Below are 15,640 nucleotides of genomic sequence, written 5' to 3'. Positions count from 1 at the left end.
ATCTACATAAAACGCGGGGGTGAATGAGTTAAAATGTTGCTAACATTGTATTTGTAAGATAAATGATACATCATTTTTTGTATGTTTGTTTCATATAGTAGACACGAGTTTCGCCCCACAACCTTCTAAATCTTCTGCATTACCAACAAAAAATTCCTTGGGTTGAGGCTGCTTGTTGTCCGAAATTGCAAACATTCCCTCATTTCCTCAATAGTTCCTTTTGTCTTACCACGCAGGTCAGTACCATTGCTACGTCTGACGGGTATGGTAAAAACCTGGCTGATGCTTTTGAAACAGCTGCGCGATTGCAAGGAATTAGAATCCATGCATCTGCCCGATTACCAGCCATGGCAACCTCAGGAGATATAGACAGCAAGGTTCAAATGGTGAGGGACTTTCTTTTATTTTGATCAAAATGGTTTGTTGACATTAGCATTTGAAGGGTGGAGTTTAAAAGTTTACACCGAAATGGCATTTAAAGCATGTGTGTCAAAGTTTTGATGGAAACCTTTTTAGCGAAGTCAATGTGGTTTGTGCAGCTTGTCATTTCAAAACTGTTTTGTTTTGTCAAGTAATCGATGTTTACTTAAGAGTCGGATGGTTACACAACACGTCTTGTTACCACCCTGAAATGGTGTTAATGGCTTTGAAATTGCATCATCGTTGTTTATAAACGAGTTTTAACTTGACCAAAGCTAAAATTAGTCACAATGGGAAACACAGACTGTCTTTATCGGGACAGATTGGTGCCAAATGAATTGCTTTCTCTTTGAAGGTAAACTGTTATCTTTTGTTCTCTCTGGATTTTTTCTCAACGGATTGTTTCTGTTGTGTAAATCCACTTTAAAATAATCTAAGGTGTGAAAATACCTAAAACGCTTGATTATTGATATGCTTATTATTGGACCCCCACTCTCTCCACCCTGACAAATTATCACCTAACGAAATTGGTCATGTATTATAAGACCCTCCCTCTTGACGCTGGATTTTCGCTGAGAGTCGTTGAATGTCAACCGGGATTATACTTTGCATCCTGATTATCGGGATTAGCATGAGATCATCGCAAAATCGCGTAGGAAATGGCATATCTGTTTATTTCGTAATTAAAGCTCTTTACTTCTTCTCTCAAGCTGTTGTTACTTTGATCTTAAGTGTTTTTTTATGTTTTAATCTCGTAGCTAAAAGATGCTCAAACGAGAGTTAACCTCGTGTTTGCCTTACCAGAAGAAGCCCGCGCCATATTTAAAGCTGCAAAAGCAAAGGTGACTTAGAGTGATGACTTACAGTCATTTTAGTGATGTTTGTTTCGGTTGTTCAACTTGTTTGTTTCGGTTATTCAACTGTCGTTAGATTCTAGATTTCTAACATTCGCTGGACGTTTTTACTCTTCGATTCGTAATATTAACCGTATTGTCTTAACCTTTTAACACCAAAGAGTGGTTAACATCCAATTTCTCCTTGCAGAATCACAGATAAATCAACCATTAAGGGATATGATAGCCTACAAAAGATTTTACATGTAACCATTTGACCCTTAAGAGTGACTAGCATCTAATTTCTCCTTTCAATATCACCCTGAATCACAAATAAGGGTTAGGAGAATAAAGGAAGTGATCACTAACTAAAGACTCAATTTTTAAACTAATTCTCTTTGCACCTTAGGAAATGTAAAGAGAAAAGTATGGAGATCATGCATGTTAATGTTAGGGTCTAAAGGTTAAACGTTAAATTCTCCTTGTCAGTACTTTAGGGATATTTATAGAGAACAGTGTGGAGAATATCCATATCCATTTTTAGAATTTGGTCACCAATTGGGCTTTGTGGCTAAGATTATTTTATCATGTTTTTAATTTTTTCTTGCGTATACTTCCTTCCTTGCAGGGTATGACTGGGGAGGGGTGGGTGTGGATAGGAAGTGATGGTGTCCTGGCCACTCCACCGACCAATCAGAGCACAGCTACACAAGCAATGCAAGGAACTGTGGGAACTATGCCCAAAGGTACGTGATCAAAATTCAAGCTGCAGGTCGAGTACATCGAAAAGCAAAAAGCCTATTTTGATCGACTGAGAGAGGTGTTATCCTTCCTTGAGGTTAATTTGCCTTCACCGCGTTCAATTTTTATTTCACTCTCTTTTTATAGGAGGGATAGGAAAATGGATTCTCAGAATGCTGTTCAGGTGGATGAAACACAAAGACAACAGGAAACAGTATCCAGGAATTATTTATGACAATGTACGTCTGAATACAGGCAGTATATGTTTAATGCTGAAAAATTTCGTGCCGGGTTGTTCTTACTCTACTCTACAACGGTTTTCAGTTGAGCGTCGAAAATAATAACGTGGGATTGTTTGAGGTTCGCTCTACTGTGCGTTTTGTTTGGTTCAGGAAACTCTCACTTAATCGATCGCAACCGGGTTCATTTTTTCGGTCGGGAAATTTGCTTGTATTTAGTTTGAATTTTTGATGACTCTTTGCAGTACTTTACTCTGTACTGCTTGGCCTTTTGATTTTGTTACCTTTCATTTAAAGGCAATCGCGTAAAGTGGGGTCTATCAATTGATGCATCTCTCTCTGCGTGTAATGTATTAATTAGGGGTTTGACCGTTGTAAACTCCAGTCATAATAGCTTTTTTTCTTTGCACCTTTTAGATGCCTTGGACGTCGGTGTATGTCCCACAAGTGTTTGATGCTGTTTATGCTTATTACTTGGCTTTTGACAGATTAGCAAGACAAGGCAAAATATCTTCGGTAAATACAGTGTTATTTCATCGGTTAATACAGTGTTATTCTCGGGGTTATATCGGAAGTAATGCATTGCGCTCAATCTAAATGGAGTGTATTGATTTTTTCCTCCCCTCTTATTCGTTTTTCGCAGAGCGACTCTACGTCAACGTTAAGAAAGGTGGTCTTTGATGAGTTGAAGAAATTCAACAATAAAAACACAGGATTTGTCGGTGCTCAAGGTACGACAGAGATTCATAAGGATGGAACATTAAACCAATATCATGTTGTTTAAGTTTTATAATTTCGTACAGCGTTCAGATTTTGAAAACGGATTAGTAGTTCAGAATACATCAATTTAACGATCTCGATAGCGATTGTTTTATCACGACCGGTGAGAGTCTTCCAGTCGTACATGATAGGTACTGAAGGTAAGAGGGAAAACTGATCAGCTTTCTTTTCTTCCTAAGGTCCCACTTACTTCGAGTCTCCAGGATATGACGTTGGAAATCTTCAGGTTAGAATCACCCGAGTCTGTCTTTTTTTCTCATTCTATATTTCATTGTCTTTAGTCGATGAATGTTTTGGATTCTGCTCCCAACCCTCGCTTGTACGCTATCACAGATACTTGATCACTAAGCAGTAGGAAAACAAATCACCAACAGAAGCCCCTTGAATATTCTAGACACTTAACCTCAGGTTATGATACCACCGCAGTTGTATTTCTAGAAATACAGTTGCGCATCCACTCTCACTCCTATATAACTTGTCTGGTACTCCTTGATTTGTAATGAATCTTCATTGATAAACAATTCCAATTCTCGGGAACAAACTATAAGCGATTGCTATTAGCTAGTGATAAAAGGCAATAACCACTTCGTTCCGCCTCCTTCAGGGAAAGCTTTGGAAAAAGGTGGGGAAATGGAACAAAACCATCGGAGTCGAAAGAATGGATGTCATCATTTGGCCAGGCAATACCAAAATTCCACCAACTGACAAAGGACTACCCGGTAAGACGACGTTTAGAATCGGTTTCATCGCCCCGATTCACCCAGATTTGGCAGGACTGTCCGAACTCGGTAAAGAGTTTGAATCGGCTTTTCGCGTTGCTGTGGAGATGATGAACAAGGACCCAACGTTGGCAGTGGATTTCGATATCAAAATTCAAGATGGCGGTGTAGATGCTAATTCCTCGTGCAGAGCGGCGGCTGATCAACTTGCTAAAGACGGCGTCGTTGCTGTTATTGGTGCTTATCGTTCTTCATGCTCTCAAGCCGCTGCTACTGTTTTAGGTGAGTTCCACAACAGTCCATTGATTTCGCAGTATACTTGGTACATTATCTTTATTTAGTAAAAAGTACACTTCACTGATGAGGGGTGTAACTGCTACAAGACAGGCAATCACGAAGAAAGGAATCTGTTCATGGCATTTTCAGTCAGCACTGAATTTATATCTAGCCTTTTCTGCTGACGGTTACTCAGTGGGCGCGAATATACCGCCTTCACCCTTTCTACTTGCAGAGATGTATGACAATAGAACCACTCTATTGGGACTCCTCTTTTCAGGGTATACCTGCATATAAGGGACAACAATTTTGCTAACGACCGAAGCAAATGCCCTCTAACCTTTACATGTGGTGTCTTCATTTAAGGACTTATCTGTTCAACCTGTGGGTGTCTAATGAATGGTTATTCCTCTGTAACATTGTGTGGTACTGTCTTAACCCTTTAACCCTAAGAGTGACTGGCATCTACTTTCTCCTTACCATATTACCCCTGAATCAAACATCAAGGCCAGGAGAATAAAGGAAATGATCACCAACGAAAGAATCTCTTGATTGTTAGTCAAATTCTTCTCGTCAGCACCTTAGGAAATGTCTAGAGAACATTATGGAGAATATGAATACTGATGTTATGGTGTAAAAGGTTAATTTTCCTACTCCTATTTCCATTCTCAGGAACTTCAACCAACAGAATACCTCAGATCTCTTATGGCTCCACTTCGTCCGTCTTCTCGGACAAGACCAGTTACAAGTATTTCTTTAGGACTTGCCCATCTGATGTGCATCAAGCTGCCGTTCTCTCCGCTTTATTCCGAAAGTACATGTTCCCGGAGGTCGGCACTGTGGCTACAAACGATATTTACGGAAAAGATCTTGCGGACATGTTTGAAAAAGAAGTCACAGGCATGGCTGATGTGCCGGTCAGTGTGGTCAGCAGTCAACGGTTCGATGTAAATGCACGAGCAGCCACCGTCCGACCAAAAATACAGAAGGTAATTGAGCCTTTCGATTCGGCCTGAAATTTGGGGTGCAGACAATTATAATCGCCATACGACTGTAAGATTAGTTTCCTCGATTTGACCCGGCTGAAATTTCATCAAGAAAGTAAACACATTTAAAAAGTTCAATTTCATAGTTCAGCTATTTGTCCTTCTTGCCATACCATGAATTATATCTTACCAGTTTGTCTTCCGTTTTCTAGCTGAAATCGTCTGGTTCAAAAGTCCACCTCATCAGCATGGTTCGTCAGGATGCTGAGACGGTCTTCCAACAGATCAAAGAGCTAGGCATGACGGGTAAAGGCTGGGTGTGGATTGGAACCGACGGTGCAACCTCTTCCACTTTCAACCAACAGAAAGACTTGGAACGGGCTATGGAAGGTATGATAGGAACACAGCCAAAGAATGGAGAGGGAAGTATTTATTTGAAGTTTCTGGCAGCTTGGCTCAAGAAAGACTCCACAACGTATCCTGGAATTGTACACAGTAAGCCGGTGAGTGTAAGTAGTACAGATATAAATGTATAATTCGTCTCGCTTAGTTGGTATCCTTTGCATTAAAATCACATTGATATTGGGGTCTCATCACTCAAACTTCGTTGAAACTATCACAAGAATAGTGAATTTTACTTCAAGTAAAAACAGATAAACAAGAAAATTTCTCGAGGAAAAGAGGCGTTTAATTTATACATGCATCCTTGATAATATCCTCTACAACCACACCTTTGTTTTAGGAACATTGTAAAGGTTGATGTGATTTGTTTTTTTTTTAAACTGGTATCAGTTTTGCTTACGTTATTGCATCTCTGTTCATCCAGACTCCCATGTCAGCGGCATTCACTGCGCAGCTGTTTGATGCAGTACATGGTGTGGCTCTGGCTCTGTCAGACCTTGTCAATAAGAAAGTCATTAGCAGAACATCAGACGTGCAGACTGTGAGAGACGAACTGTATCAGAAGTTAAGAACATTTGATGACTTCAGTTCAGGATATCCGAGCGCGACTGGTACCAACAATGTGATGTACTTCGATCAGAATCAAGATCCCCCTCCTCTGTACGATGTTGTTAATCTTGTGGTGAGTACTTAATGTTGTTTTAAGGGAGTTTTGAATGAAATCTTCAAATGATAGGTTCCCATTGATGGTAGACATCAATATGTAAGCATGAGCAGATGGAGAGAAGCATAGATGAGATTGGAGAGGTTTAACACGAGGTATTTCAACGAGAAACTTCAAAAAAACTGAAATCGTGAAGGTTAAAGGACACTTAAAACTTCGTAAGGAGAAACTTATACCACATATCAGACAAATGATGGAACAAACTTTCCATAGAAATCCAACGTGATGGAAATTTGTCAATGACAAAACGGCCATTTAAATAACGTGGAGGAAAAAAAATCTGCACACGAAATAAACAATACGATGTCTTAAGAACTTGAATCTAATTGTTAAAAGCGAGAGTATACTTGATCCTTCAGGGTAACAATTGGATTACGGTCGGTCAGTACGACTCCAAAACAAAGAAAATCGGTTTGAGAAGAGATATAGTGTTCCCTGGTGGCGTGACAAGGATTCCTGGCAAAGATCGACCAACTTACAAGATCGCCGCTTTCTTTCCAACTCATGAAGATCTTGGGCCGTTAAGGGACTTGGGGCTAGAGTGGCAGGCAGCCTTCAGGATCGCTGTGGAGCTCGTAAATACGGGCCCTTTCAAGGTGGCCTTTAGCTATGTTCTTGTTGATGGAGGAGAAAATGCGGAAACTTGCCGACGTGCAGCACAGGTAGGATAATAACTTAAACTCAAGTTGTCAAGGTTTTCGCCGTTAGGTTGTCGGCTTTAATTGCTTATTTGTTCTGTGAATTAGTTCGGAATGGCTTTTATAAAGATATCACCCTACAGCTGATGAGATGATTTATTGTCATCTCTAACTTGCTGGTTAATGTATTGGTTATGTGAGTCGACCACTATGTCTTTTCTTTCAGAATCTTCCGGACGACGCGGATCTTATCATCGGAGAAGCCAGGTCGGCTTGTTCCATCGCAATTGCTGAAGCCACGAAACAAAAGAATATTCCTCAAATGTCGTACGCTTCCACGTCTGCGCTACTATCAGACAAGAAGAATTATCCACACCTCTTTCGCACATGCGCTTCTGATGTGTTCCAAGGGAAAGCTCTGGCTAAGCTGGTTGAAAGATACAAGTGGACGCAATTGTCCACCATAACAACACTTGATCTGTACAGTGAAGAGCTCGCTCGTAAGTTTGCCGTAGAAGTGCGGAAGAAAGGGGTCGACATTGTCACTGAGCAACGGTTTGAAGCGCAAACAAAATTGAGTATCAAGGAATATCTTAAAGAGGTGAGACTCTTAGCACCAGTGTATATATTATTACTACAGGCAGCCACTGAAAGCTTATCCCACATTACTTTTTAGCACTGAGTTTCGTTCTCCTTTTCCCCATACCCCCTCGACCTTCGTTTTTCAGCTTTTCTTGGTACTCCCTTCAGAGGGGTGACGAAATCGTGTTCAAAATTTCCTTATCTCATTTCCAACGAAACAAAATTTATAACAAATGTCTCTTTGAACAGATAAAGAAAGCTGGGACAGCAGTAAACTTGGTTAGTGCCACGACTGATGACGCAGAAAAAGTTTTTCAAGAAGCGATAGAACAGGTAACAAATTGATTTGTCATTGTTATCTACCCAACATATTGGGGGTTAAGTAGATTTAGTACTCAGATACTTTCGTTTTACACGGAGGAGTATATTCCCGTTTAAAAGAACCTCTTCCTCCTTTCCTGGCTTGAAGAGGCCATTTTCGATATAATAACACTAATACTTGGCTCCGAGGCTTGAGGAAATGAAACGTAAGAAATCACATTGACAATGAGAGATGAATAATTAATTTATTTTGTTTTATTCCCCCCTAGCCTTGGAGCCGTGTTAGAATTTCACATGGCTTATTGTGTTTGTCTTCCGTTGTCACATTGTTTCTTTTTTTTTTCCCGTTACCAGAGTATGACCGGTAAAGGGTGGACGTGGATTGGAACTGACGGTGCTACCACATCACCATTCGTGGAGTCTCCCAACTTACAACTAGCCATGCAGGGTATGGTAGGCACCAGGCCTAAACACGGTGAAGGAGCACTATACCAAAAACTGCTAAAGACCTGGAAAGAAAAAGACGCATCCATGTACCCTGGTCCTATCCATTCTCCTAGAGTGCTACAGGTTCGTTTGTATTTTCGTTATCTTATCCGCACTTCTCCCATCTTTCCCAACGACTTCCTTTTCGATGTAAAGTTTTTTTTTCTTTTTTTTTTTTAAGTTAATAGATTTAACCAGATTAAATCGCTGAAGCTGTATTCTGTATGCTCTTGAAATCCAATCGTATTTTAACCCAAGTTTACAGAGTTTTCACTAGAATTAGAGAGAGATCGGCGTCTTAATTATATTATTCAAATGTTAACTCCTGGTAATATTCTTTGTTTTATTATCCAAGTGTTAACTCCTGATCATTCATTCCACAGGCTTCAGCTTATGTTGCTCAGGTCTATGATTCTGTTCTTGCTTATGCGCATGCTTTAACAAGACTTCATGAAGCGGGAACCATAAATAAGGTAAGTTTGTTTAAAACTAAATCCATTTACGAACTAAAGGTCTAAAAATTACGTTTACAATTTTTGAGCTAAAGGACCCCAATCTAAGATGCTGTTCTTGAGGCGAATCAGGAACTTGAAATCAATCAAAATGGCAAACCAAACTGCAGTCCTACAGCTTTTTATCTCTTGTATTCGATCGAATCGGCAAATTTATTCGTGTACTCTTGGCTCTGGGTTTTGTTTAAGTCGATGAGGTAAAAAGCGGAAATTATTTGATAAACTTTAAACAACGAACCTTTGAATATTTTACCATGAAATATTGAAAGTGCTAGAGTGCTTGAGTGCTAAACTCTGAGTCTAATGACCAGCATGAGAACGTTTGCATGCTTTACGTGCCTACCTCTACCTTATTTCTCCCCCCCCCCCCCCCCCCCCCCCCCCTCTTTGAATGTTATTCATCCAAACGCTCTCCGCCTCGCAGTACTCCTCCCGTGCGGACGTGCAAAAGGAGATAATGACAGAATTACGCAAAATGAAAGACGCAAGTACAGGATTTGACAGCTCAACCGGAAGAAAACAGTTCTTCGATTCCAATCAAGATGCGCCGGCAATTTATGATGTTGTGAACCTAAACGGAGATTCATGGGTGAAAGTTGGTTCTTACGACCCTTCCCCAGATCATGGACTCAGTATAAGGAAAAAAATCGTGTGGCCAGGAGGGAGCCTAAATACCCCGAGTGATCACCACTCACCAAGGTATTAATTCGAGTTACCATAGTTTTTTTTTTCTTTTTTTCGCTTTTCTTTCTTTCACTCGCCAGTTACTTGAACACTGTATGTTTGCAAGACCTAAAACTATTTTTGGCTTGATTCGAAGTGTAATGTTGCTTATTTGGTTCTACTTTTACCCTTCACAGTGTAAAGGAATCTGCTGTAACCGAACCGCCTAAAGCAACAGGTGTCAGTGATGGTGGTATCATAGCTCTTGGCGTTGTATTCGGCACTTTTGCCGTCGCCATGGGAACTTTTATAGCTTACTTGATATACAGAGAGAAAAAGGGAAAACCCTCCTTTGGACCTCAGGTAAGAATATTCACATTTTCCTTCTTTCAACTTTGTTTTAATTTCTCTTTCAATAAAGACTTCGATCTATGTGGTCCACAGCCTCCTCCCTCTTAAACTCTCAATGAATGTACCTATGGCAATTACTCTTTTCCTCTTTTGTATGTGAGGATTTTCATTAAGAATACGGTAGTACTCAAGACAATATATATATTTACGATAATGAGTTCCCTATTCTCAAAACAAAATGCTTATTAAATGTGAGATCGGAATAGTTATGCTGTTCAGTTTTTTTGACGGTCTCTTTAAATTAATTGACGCGTAGTGTTTGTTACTATTTTTCTTCGTTGCTCTCTCTGGCTTTTCTTCTACGTCTATGTTGCTTATCGCGTGTGTTTAACATTGTTTTTAGGTCTTCAGACAAACTTATCATTCACCGGTAAGCGAGATAGCCTCTGTTATGGATAATGGAAACATACAAGTTATACGAGCAGTCAAAGAGCCTATAACATAAAGCTTACAGGTAAGATGAACTAAAGAATTTTTTTTTATGTTAATCTTCCGTTTTTGGACCTATCTTCGTTTCCTTTCACGTGGTTTTAAGAAATGAAGCTTCGTCGTTTTTTTCGCTCCTTCCTTGTTCAAGGGGTTTTTCCTTTTTGACGTGTCAGCCAAATTCAGTTGAATTGAAAATAGTCAGAGATAATTTAGTTTGCATACGATTTGTAGTGCTATTTGTTGTGTCTAACATTCATTGTTTTATTTTAGATTTCCTCAGAGCCTTAGTGACAAGAGACGATGACGGATCAAATCTGAACAAGTTTCTTGGAAAAGTAAAATATTTATTGAAACTTTGTTTCACAAATGCCGTGACTTGCTTTGGTCCAGCGGAATACGTTCAAATTCAGACGGCATATTGCACAAAGGATGACAGAATTGTTGTATAGGAAATTTTTAAGTTTTAAATATGACATTGTTGCTTGTAAATATTTATATGTTGAAACGTAGTTGTTCTTTGTATTCAACATGTTTCTTAATTGCTCTACATCACGACAAAGTGAGTCCCAGGACTCGCTAGCCAGGGATCGTATCATAATGTCTCATTTTCGCTTAGATTCTCTTTAGAAAACAGCAGTAAAGAGTAAAGTGGTCCCACATGACTCTAAATAAGCTAGGTGACAATGCAACTGCGACACTCGAACTCAAGAGAAGACACATCGGTGCTAATTTTTTTCAGAAATGTCATGCAAAAAAAAAATATAAAATCTGATTGGCTATGACACACAGAGCAGCTAACCAATGAGGTTAGAGGAAATCAGTTCAAAGCGAAGGAAAGGCTGCATAGGAAGAATTTAGACCTCCAAACCTAAAGATCTTTTTTGGTTTCAGCTTTGAATTGACTGCGTTAAAAACATCACGTTGGGAAGGTTGTCCCTTTTTTTGTGGCATTCATCAAATGACCATTTTACTGATGGCTTAAACATATTGACATTGGTTATCATTATCTTATGCGTGCGTTGAGTTAATCATACAAAGCCTTTGAGATTTTCACGTCGTGTAGTTTTAAGGTCGCTTTTCCGTACGGTTTAGCTAATTGCTTCAATGAAGCAGAAATCTGGTCTCAATAAATATGTGCGATAATGTTTGTTCGACTATCGTTGTTCATTTTCATTCGTTTGTCCGAAAGTGATGATTAATAATGCTTCTACTTTGTTCCCACGGGCTTAGATAGATTATTTGTTCTCGCTTGGTGCTAAGTATATTCTGCTTTACCAGATCTCGCTTCTTGGTTTACGTGACGCATTTGTGTGCTGGTCACATAAGATGTCACGCGGCGAAGCGGGTTGAACGAAATATACGATTACATCATAGTAGATACAATCTGTGTTTAGTTCAGTTGAAAATTATTTTCGGTACATGTAGCATATCACAGTAATAAAAAGATGATAAATGTAGAGTCCGTTTTCCATATAAATCCTTTAAACTCTAAGAGTGACCAGCATCTAATTTCTTTCAACAATATCACCCCAGAATCAAACATTAGGGACATGAAAATGAAGGAAATAATTACTAACAGTAGCAGCTTTTGATCAGTAAACAAAATCTCCTTGTCAGCGCCTTAAGAAATGTATAAAGAATAGTATGGAGAATATGCATACTGATGTGTAAAGGGTTAACAGCCCACTGGAAACGACTAAGGATGAATCAGTTCTCCCACGGAATTTCCTTCGCGTGTTAATCTTTAATTCCCAGAAGTGATTAACTAGTAACTTCTCCCTATAATATCCATACATTATCTAGCTAACATGTAGTGAGGATATTCAACCTTATCAGGTAGAGGTTGGTGGTCCTGATCTAACACCAAATTCTTGCGAGTTATTTGTATAGGTAATCACATGAGGCCAAGTACTATTAAGGATTAATTGCACGAGAGTTTTCAAAATTTTCCAAAATTGCCCGAGTCGCGAAGCGACGAGGGCAATTTGGAAAATTTTGAAAACTCAAGTGCAATTAATCCTTAAGAGTACGAGGTCTCATGGGATTACTTGTTTATCAATAAAGGGCAAAATTTATACGAAGGAAAATCACGCGCGCAGTCTATTTTTATCTGAGAAGCAACGGATTAGCAATGCAACGGATTAGCCAATCATTAACAGGTAATCATGCCCTCTCTTGATTACTAAAAATGCCCTCGATTAAGAAAAAAATGCCCTCTCTCTCAACCAATCAGCGCTCAGTAATTTTGCCCTTTATTGATAAACTAAGAAATGTGTAGCAGCTAGAGGGGAGAATTAATAATCAAATCCTGGGAGTTAAAGGGTTAAAGGCATTTGTAATGATGCGTTTAGAACAGGAATAAAGAATGGGCGTTTTTTTGCGTTGAAAGCTATGTGCAGCGGTCGTCTACCTGAGGAAAGTCCAGTTAGACGACCTTAAGAAAGGTAAGGAAGTTGTTGTCAACAAAAACTTAGTACTTATTTGCCGACCACATTCCCCAAGGCAACCCATGGGCATTTTGATCGTCGTCCGTGTCCGGGGGTTGGGGAAGTTGAACCTTGTCTGGCTGGGGTGAAATTTGAACCAGAAGTGTCAAGTCTTTCCAGTGTAAAGTAAATATTTCACTATCGCGAGTGAATGGCTCGAGGAAAGGGTTCTCAAGGTTTAGGGTTTAAAGCTTAGTCAATGTGTATAAAGTCTCAGTTGCTGATTTTGCCTTACAAGAAAATTCGGTAGGGCATTTGAACGCAATTTTTGCCCCAGGTAAAAAAGTTCAAATACCGAGCGGGGTACCCGGAGGGTTTGTTGAAGCGTGGAATTAACCGATGCATTTGCCAGCGCCTACATTCCAGTATTATTATCCAACACAGAAAGGTTAAATTTGGGTACCGAGAACTATCTGATAGGCATCAGTTTAACATGCTTAGTTAATCATTATTTTTTCACGAGGTCACCTTTAAAACACAGATTTGCTTTTGTAAATAGCAAACGTGACATCTGACTAAAGATTACTTATTTCACTCTTTATTAATAGGTGATTTTACAAGAGCAACAAGAGGCAATAGTAAGCTTCAGTTCAGTCCTCATCTCCTCCACCTCCTCATTCATTGATGTCCTCCGATACAAATTCCCTCTTGCAGTGTTCTCTAGCAGCTTTACACAAGGCTCTCCCGGCCAGTTGGTGCTATCATAAGACAAATCACTGGTGAGTGAATGCTAAGGGTATGGATGGGACGAAGAGAGCAGGAGGTGTCTAAGGGTGCATGTGACATACCCTTTAACCAAAAAAGCTGCGATACATCACAATACCACAACCTAGTTCGCCCTCCTCTCTCCTTTACTTGTACGACCCCACCTACTTTAAAATAAAGTTAACTCTCCGAAGGAACGAAGAGCATTTAATGAAATTAATTTTTTGGACAGAACGGCGCAAAAATCATCTTTTCAGTTGTGAAGCTTACACATTCTCACGTTACCCACGTGTCGTTACTCGCGATATATAATCCTGTGCGAGAGTGAAACTTTAGTTGCTCGGTCTATTTTCGAACATCGGATCTACTAGGTAGATTGAAAAAATTAGCCTGTTCACTACCAAGATCTCAAAGCTATTTCATGTAACTATTAGCGCACATTTCCTTGCTGGTTAGTACAAAGAATTTGCTGTTTTATTTTGACAGAAACCTCTATTTGAATGGCTTTTTTACTCTCGTCACCTGGGTGCTCAGCATGCGATTAAATTTTGAATAGGATAATATTAACACCAATAACTCTAGGGAGTCGCTATAGTTATATGGAAAATAAAAAGTGTTGTTCATCACAAAACGTTATATTGAGCATTACTTTTAAAAAAACACAACAGCACGCGATTAAATTTTGAATAGGAGAATATTAACACAGATAACTCTAGGGAGTCACTATAGTTATATGGAAAATGAAAAGTGTTGTTCATCACAAAACGTTATATTGAGCATTGCTTAAAAAAACACAGCAACAAAAACAACAGTTGAGAGAACTTACAGACTTCGCTAAGTCGCGCTTTCCTGCATAAGGAAGATTTCCCCCTCCACCAGCGGTAAAGGCTTCATTCTCCGCTACGAAAGTTGCAAGAAGGACGAGTGTAAAAGCCAGCAGAAATTTAGCGTTCATGTCGGAATAATTTTGCGACAGTTTGTTCCTCTCGTATCGCTGAGTTTTAAAGGAGAGATGCCAACTTCTAAAGCGACCGCATTTTATTCCCCCTTAGAAATGTCAACACAAACACTTCAGCAGTAATTTTCTTGACCGAACCGGAATTGAAATAAAATGAAGCTCTAATTAAAAATCTATAATTGTTTTGGCTGTTTGAGCATAAACACTTTTACGTAATCGACGCCGACGATTCCGGCCTTTTAAAGATATGAAATCAAAAAATGATTAAGGATGTTTTCCGCCTTTTACTGATATTCAATAAATTTTTTAAACATGATTTTATTACTAAGAAGTCATTCCTTTGCTTATCGTGTTGCACAAAGTCGATGCAGTCATAGATATAACAGAAGATTTCGAGACTGAGGATGGATTTAATTACTTCTCTTAGAAAATTGTTTCACCCATTATTTCCGTGGAGTAAGACGAGCCATTCTAAATTCCGTTTACATATAGTTGTATGTTGTCACTGTCGGTAAACATTCTACGGATTATTGAGTAATACCCTATCTTCTCTAGAAAACGAAAACCGTGTTTCGAAACAAATTCACTCATCCACCACAGAATTTCTTTATTTCTCTTTGACCAATTTGGAAAAAAAATTGTTTCCTGTTTTTAAATGCAATGATCTGTACACGAACGCTGTTTGAGTAAATGTGGCCACCTGGAATATATTTTATGTACTTGGGTTTATTAATGTACCCGCTCAAATCAACTGCCACCTTTTTGCAACTATCGTCACTCTTGATATTGACGTGAGGGGAAAAACTCTCTGGGGCCAAAGAGTGAGAAGGAATCAGATCTTTTATTCAGTTTACTATCTGAACCCACAAACTAATGCTCATCCAGATAAATACAAAGTTTTCTTTAATTTTGTGACGTTAAAAGAGGTTTGCCATCTACATCTTATTTCCTCATTTTTCATAAAATTATACAATATATATGCCCTGCTTTCCTCACGTTTTTACGTGTGAAATCAAACCGATTTTAAATTTTAACTATCCTAGATTAACGTCGCTGTCTTTCCTCAAGTAGCGAACTATTGCATTATTACTTTGGTAGCTTTCCTATCCTTTGTAAAAAAAAACGAAGGAAATGATAAAATGGTGGCAGAAGTGACAAAAAAAAGGAGGCGAATGTATTCAAACTTAATTTCTATTTTGACAGGAACTCAAGAATGGTGTGAGCATTTTTAAACTTTCTGTAAAAATCAAACTTCCTATTCAATTCGCGTCATTCGAACGGAAATTACAAAATTGAATGATTATTTTTCTAAACTGAATACGAATATTG

At 39.0% G+C, this 15,640-nt stretch overlaps 1 protein-coding gene and 1 long non-coding RNA gene across 6 annotated transcripts in view; one reads left to right on the top strand and one right to left on the bottom strand.

Moving 5' to 3' along the window:
* LOC131795997 (uncharacterized) overlaps nt 1-11,621 on the top strand; it is a 32,179-nt gene extending 20,558 nt beyond the window's left edge. For all 5 annotated transcript variants that reach the window (XM_059113642.2, XM_066164914.1, XM_059113641.2 and 2 more), the window contains 20 exons: nt 237-386; nt 1,179-1,262; nt 1,882-1,999; nt 2,142-2,233; nt 2,651-2,749; nt 2,877-2,964; nt 3,193-3,239; nt 3,618-4,014; nt 4,681-4,997; nt 5,207-5,497; nt 5,821-6,078; nt 6,480-6,782; nt 6,985-7,359; nt 7,590-7,673; nt 8,016-8,231; nt 8,531-8,620; nt 9,084-9,358; nt 9,520-9,685; nt 10,077-10,187; nt 10,433-11,621. In XM_059113642.2, the coding sequence (XP_058969625.2) occupies nt 237-386; nt 1,179-1,262; nt 1,882-1,999; nt 2,142-2,233; nt 2,651-2,749; nt 2,877-2,964; nt 3,193-3,239; nt 3,618-4,014; nt 4,681-4,997; nt 5,207-5,497; nt 5,821-6,078; nt 6,480-6,782; nt 6,985-7,359; nt 7,590-7,673; nt 8,016-8,231; nt 8,531-8,620; nt 9,084-9,358; nt 9,520-9,685; nt 10,077-10,178 (3,552 nt within the window). In that variant the 3' untranslated portion in view covers nt 10,179-10,187; nt 10,433-11,621. The remainder of the gene's footprint in view (nt 1-236; nt 387-1,178; nt 1,263-1,881; nt 2,000-2,141; nt 2,234-2,650; nt 2,750-2,876; nt 2,965-3,192; nt 3,240-3,617; nt 4,015-4,680; nt 4,998-5,206; nt 5,498-5,820; nt 6,079-6,479; nt 6,783-6,984; nt 7,360-7,589; nt 7,674-8,015; nt 8,232-8,530; nt 8,621-9,083; nt 9,359-9,519; nt 9,686-10,076; nt 10,188-10,432) is intronic.
* A 1,543-nt stretch (nt 11,622-13,164) lies between these two features.
* On the bottom strand, nt 13,165-14,417 carry LOC131796056 (uncharacterized). The gene is made up of 2 exons (XR_009341080.2): nt 14,180-14,417; nt 13,165-13,346 (listed from the first exon to the last, which is right to left on the bottom strand). It is a non-coding gene; the product is annotated as an uncharacterized lncRNA (long non-coding RNA).
* Nucleotides 14,418-15,640: the final 1,223 nt, after the last annotated feature.

Source organism: Pocillopora verrucosa, chromosome 4 (genome assembly GCF_036669915.1).
Source record: "Pocillopora verrucosa isolate sample1 chromosome 4, ASM3666991v2, whole genome shotgun sequence".
Classification (NCBI taxonomy): Eukaryota; Metazoa; Cnidaria; class Anthozoa; order Scleractinia; family Pocilloporidae; genus Pocillopora; species Pocillopora verrucosa.
This window is presented reverse-complemented; position numbering and strand designations above follow the sequence as displayed.